General features: G+C 41.6%; 1 protein-coding gene across 1 annotated transcript in view; it reads right to left on the bottom strand.

Annotated features, from left to right (window-relative positions):
• Positions 1-2112: 2112 nt before the first annotated feature.
• LOC108793369 (erythrocyte membrane protein band 4.2-like) overlaps positions 2113-6000 on the bottom strand; it is a 33232-nt gene continuing 29344 nt past the window's right edge. The window contains exons 15-17 of the mRNA XM_018564292.1: positions 5762-5916; positions 3672-3805; positions 2113-2299 (exon numbers count right to left, since the gene is read on the bottom strand). Of these exons, the coding sequence (XP_018419794.1) occupies positions 2113-2299; positions 3672-3805; positions 5762-5916 (476 nt within the window). The remainder of the gene's footprint in view (positions 2300-3671; positions 3806-5761; positions 5917-6000) is intronic.

The raw sequence follows: 6000 nt of genomic DNA, 5'->3' as shown, positions 1-6000 counted from the left end.
AAAGCGTTGTAAAGCCCCTTTTACATGGGTGCCTTCAGTTCCAATCAGCAGGGGATCCGTGCAAGATCCCCTGCTGATCGTCCAGTTTTCTCTTCCATCTTGCAATGGAGGAAAAAAAAGTGATATTACCGAACCCATGTTGGTCTATGGGAAGTCGGATGTAAACAGACATGTGTCCATTTACATCAGATCGCCTCCGATCTGCCACAGTCATGTCCACCAAAGTGGAACTCTGCTCCATTTGGCCTCCTGTACCTGAATGGAATCGGGGTTAACCAGATGTTATAGGAGGCATGTCCATTTAGATCCGGCTGCCCACAAACGTAGGCTGGGCACACACCTTACAACCATCGCAAGACTTTTGTCTTGCGATGGTTGTAAGGTACTTAAAAAAACGTATGATCTGCCTATCTTGCATAGGCAGATCGTACTTGCGATGATCGCAAGCCACGCCCCCTGAGGGGCGGGCTTCCGATGACCGCAATGCCGAACGGGCAGTGTGCGCTTGCGCACACCGGCTCGTACGGCTGTTATCGTACGGACATGCCACAAACCCGCCGAACATCGTACGATGCTCGGCGGGTTTTCGAACATGTCCGTAAGTTTAAAGTCGTGCGACCTTACAGTAGTAGAGGTCGCACGGCTTCCACACACCTTACGATAATCGTACGATCGCGGGATTTCCCGCGATTATCGTACGATTATTGTAAGGTGTGTGGGGACCTTAACACTAGGCTTCCGATCAGATCCACCTGAAAAACCTGACAGGTGTCTACAAGACCTAAAAGAGCACCACTGGTGTTTTGTGGCTCCTGTAGTGCTCTAGAGGAATGTTGAAGCCAACTGCATTTACCTATAGCTGTCTGCTACTAAGTTTTAGTTATTAGTCTTAGAAACGTTTTTTCTTAGATTTATAAATGTAAACGTCACCAAGAGGTGTTAACATTTGGAAAACAATGTCTATATATAATTTCCAAGTACTGTATATATGTACATTAGAGCAGCTATATTTTATCATCACTAGTGATGTATGGGGGTCATATAAACTTTAAAGTGCATCTAAGCCCCCTCAAAACCGCCCCCCCCCCCCCCTTCCGGGCCCAATCAGTTGCAATGTGCATTCTCTGACCCTTAATATTTAGCTGTGGAGTGGAGAATGCCCAGGCCGTAACTAACTGGGCTGATGGGAGTAAGGGACTGTTTTATGAAGACTTGAATTAACTGGGTTTGCACCAAGCCCCCACTAATCACATCTCATTACTTTTGCTACATCTTCCATTCTATGAGTTGGACAACAATGCACTGCCTCTGTGACCCATATCTTATCTCATTAATTGTTAGACATTAGTCATTGTAGTAGCCAATCTGCTAGTGAATAGTCTGTAAAGCTCTATTATTAATACAATAACAAGCTAAAAAAGCATTTATATAAAATCTAATAGTCATGTCAAAAATACTTTAAGGTAAACCATGCAATAAAAAAAAATCTAAATATTTTCTCGCTAAAATTATACTATACTCTTCCAAGTAACCACAGGTTTTTTAGTAGCACCATGATGTGAGAGATTGCAAAAACTGTATTAAAAACACATCCCCTATAATTTACATCACCTGCAGTAATTGAAGTGTGAATGTCGTAAAGGATGAATTATCTTCCCAAGTCTATCCAAATGTAAAAAAATAAAGTTTTGGCAGGAGTTGGCTTTAAAGTACTGAACCAAGTTAAGAAAAAACATGTATCCAATTATCTATTTAAATCTCTTGAATCAGGGGTGAATTTGAATTTGTCAGCATTTTTATTGCTATCCCCACTGGAGAGAGTTCTCTTCAGTTCAGGTCTTGGTGACTATTGCCACTACGGACAGGAGGTGAAGTGAAATCTTTCCAGCAGAGAAACAGACAAAACAATACTAGTAAAGTAGTAGAAGGTTTAGAATGATTCAGATTTGTGTTATTTCCATATTTCCAACGATTTTCCTCACTTCCCACCTCAAAGACTGATGCCACTAGGGCAGGAAGCGAAAGAAAAATCTCCCCAATAAAGGCTTCGCCAGTAGTGAAAACCTGGTAGAGGTCCAAAAGAGGTTTCTGTGGGGCTTGCTTGTCTTCTGACTAAATTGCTTTTCCCGTTCTCTTGGTGAAGAATTTTCTGTACGGCTGGACATCCACACAGTGGCAGCCTGTGACTTCTTTGAACTGCCTGCAGCTGAATTTCGTGCGAAATTTCAGCAGACCTGTATGAGTTGGAGAAAAGATGGTACTGCAACTTCGTTCACTTCCTGGATCAATGTTATCACATCTGCAATGAAGATGAAAGATTTAACTCAATGTGTGCTGTGTTTAATCTGAATTCTGGTCATACATTTAAACATTTTATCCATTAGTCATTAAGAAATGTATTTACAGTATTATAGCTAACATTAGTGGTTGAGTCTTGATATTAGTCTCCTGTAATAACAGACTGGGAGAGTTGCACTGAAAGTGAAAGAAATTTGGAGTTGTCATCAGAACAGAAATTGATGGAAAATGTTCCAATGGGGACCCTAGTTCTAGCGACCCTGGTGACCACCAGGGATTACCCTCTAGTTGGAGGGATTTTTCTCATTCCTGTTGCGACTATCACAAATATCCCCAATGGGACACAAATGGCAAACAAAAAGTTCTGGTTTTAGTTCTACTTTAACTCACCTTTACTTTCATGTTATTAATAAAGTAACAAATATTGGCATATCAACCAGAATTATTTCTTAAGCATGATCTTGGTGTCAGCTGTTGGTGTTGGGGGTCATAACCGAGCAAGATTAATTATGATACTGGTTTCTGCAGGAAATGCATATTTCAATCAGCATTTTATAGTCTTTTATTAAATGAGCCTGTATATTTAGTTTCAACATACGACAGCTGTGATTCTGTCACATAAGGTATCACGCATTAAAGTGAACCTTGCTTTGCCCCTGAAGGGAACTCCAACCTCTTATCTTTTACACCCTAGGAAGGCACCAACATAGCCCCTATTTGGCTTACAGTTGCCATGGTGCTGCGCATATGATCAGCTATGACACCAGCCATTTGAGGGCTCAAGGGTCAAGCACAATGGCAATCTTGACAGTTGGCATGCCTTACGAGTAACTGGTTTGGGAGACCATTAAATTGGTGGGTCTCGTTCCACCTTACCTTCCCCACGTTGCCCAGTAGAACATAATCATCCTCCCTTGTATATGATTCAGCATCTTGCAGTAGGAAAATTAAGTTCTGTGTAAGCTCCCAGTTGCAACTTAGAGCTTACACAGGTCTAAGAATTCTCTTGCACCCTATTTGACCGCACTGGTCCAGATGCCAACCTACAGTACCGTTCTGTTATGTTTCAACTTTTATGGCCATTGCAAAGGCAAATGATGGTGCTACTGTCCCCTAATGAAGTTGTAATAATGCAAATCACATAGCTGGGGAATTGAACTGTAGAGAATCTTATCACTAGAGTCTAAGAGAGCCATGAAAACTGATGGGTTGCTCAAACCACTGACCTCCATTCAGTTTCGAGTTGTGTTGGCCCAAATCATCATCTGCCTGAATGCAATATTATTACACAATGAGACAGATTGTCTTGTAGTATGCTTTTTGAAAGTGCCTTTGATTTTTTTCTATATGTAGAATACTCCACGAATACTCACTTGTAGGATCTTTCTTTGTGTATAAGGCCTTCTCCAGATACTGTCACAGTGCAGTTCTCTAGTTCCTCCTCAAGGGGATTTGTGATTGTGATTACTGCTGTTATGGGCTTGTATTGAGGTGCTTCCTCAGGCATCTGTAAAAGTGATAAAAATGTATATAACAAACAAAGAGCAATACAAATCTAAAAGAGGCTTTAACCTTCTCTGCTCTATCCCAATCTGGTGTTACTCCATTGGGAGATTTTGCCTTAATCCTTGTTCCTGTGACTCTCCCATATAATAAATAGGGGGTGCAGTTCTCACCAGGGCAGAAAAACACGGGCAGCAATACAAACATAGATTAGAAGGTCTAAACCTTCCTCCTTCTGAAAATAAGTCTTTTGTCTCCAGTAGAGAGAGATACAAAAAATGTCTGTTCCGATATGAAGTGAGGGGAAATTTCCCCAATAGGAATATATAAAGCAGAAAAAAAATTTGATTTAACTCTTGGCGCTAATGATTACCATCACACAATCCTCCAGGAGTAGTCTTTCTTGTAAATATCCACAGCTTTTGGAGAGGCTGCTCGTCAAAGAGACTCTGGGGTTCTCATCAGATACATAGAAGACAAGACTTTGACTGGACTTAGGCTTTAAAGCTGAACTCTGGGGAAAAGAAATATCCTCCCTTGAAGTGGGGCTCTCCCACACTGCAAGGTTTAAATGCTCTTTTAAGCCTTCGGTACCATGAAAAATGATGGACAAAGGAAGGTATCTTTTCTTTTGCGGTGCTTTGCTTTTGGGCATGCTTTGGGGCATGAGAGCAGCTAGCCTAACTAAAAGCCCATCTCCGGGCAAGGAAAGAACTTACCCTTGAGTGGGGCCACCCCCACACTGCAAGGGTTAAGTACTCACATTCACGCAGTCCCGGGACACACGTCCCGGGATTGCCCAAGTCTGCACCAGCCCTCAATTTAAAGCAATACAAATGTGTTTATTTGTTTCTATGTATTACATTATAATTAAGTTAAAAAAAGGTCAAAGCTTTTTTAACATGAACAATTTGAAAAAAAACATGTCCACCATTATCACCTTCAAAATAATTTTCCTGGGTTGATATCCCTGTGGTGGTCACACAGAAGGTGAAGAGAATTTCCCCAGCAGGGTTCCAGATAGCGGAACGTTCCTCTTAGGGCAGGTTCACACCATCTTCCGGACCAGATCTGGAACGCAGTGCATTGTGTTTTGCAGCAATTTTACCACGATTTAGCTGCGTTACGGAGATTTTTTTGGGGGGCTTTTAGGTGCGTCCCAGTGCATTTGTATGCGTTTTTGGTGCCTTTTCATATGTTCCAGTGCATTCCAGACCAGAGAAAATGAGACATGCAGTATTTTTCTGGTCTGGTATGGAACAGACTGCGCTGATGTGAACAGAGGCCAGAAATAGCATAGGGATACATTAGGATGCATTTTGGGTCCAGAAACAGTCTGATATGGTCTGGAGATGATCTGGATGTGGTGTGAATGGGCCCTCACTCATAAAAAAAGTGCATTTAATGCTTTATTGTCCCCTCTGATGTGGCTTTCCTCATTTCCCATGTGGTCATCAGGGATCTTCCCAAGCTGTCCCAATAAAACTTTGCCAGATCCATCCAAATAATAGTCTGAAGTTCCAAACAATCTACAAACAGATACTTATAGACAATTGCAGGAGTTTTATTATTTTTTTCCCCCCAATCTTCTCATAGTGGCCATTTTCACTGAAGTCAGATGAATCAATTTCCCTTTACTTCCTGGAACTCTGGATCTGCCTTCTGGCACATGTGACAGCGCACATCATCTGAGAGGGAAAAATGACTTTACCGCGAGATCTCACGAGATTTTGCAGGTTATAGATGAGAGTTCCAAGGAAGGCAACGGTGATGTAGCCTTCCCATGATGTATCAGTGAGGCCAGGATTACATCACCAGTGCCTCACCCGACCAGGAAGTGGGAAAATAGTAATTGTAAGTATAAAATGTTTAATTACTGAATGTAAGATTATTTCATATCAGCATGCAGAGCTGCATGATATATAGTGGGTAGAGGTTCAATTTTATTGCTGATGGTTACCTTGATCACAATCTGGGGTTTATGCAGAATCACCTTCCTGCTTAAACAATATGTGCTGGTAATATCTTTTACAAGACCAGTAAGTCGCACCACGCTGCTTTCCACTGGGGAAACTGCATACTGTTGTAGAGGAATCTGAGTTTGAATTTGATGGCCTGATGGAAGAAAATAATATACATACTCAATGTGGTTGGATCAGAAGGAAGAAAATAATCGTTAAATCAAGAAGAGCTGCTACC

Source organism: Nanorana parkeri, unplaced genomic scaffold, assembly GCF_000935625.1.
Source record: "Nanorana parkeri isolate BGI_ZX_2015 unplaced genomic scaffold, ASM93562v1 scaffold743, whole genome shotgun sequence".
Lineage (NCBI taxonomy): Eukaryota > Metazoa > Chordata > Amphibia > Anura > Dicroglossidae > Nanorana > Nanorana parkeri.
Note: the sequence above shows the minus strand (reverse complement) of the source record. Positions and strands in the feature narration are given on the sequence as shown.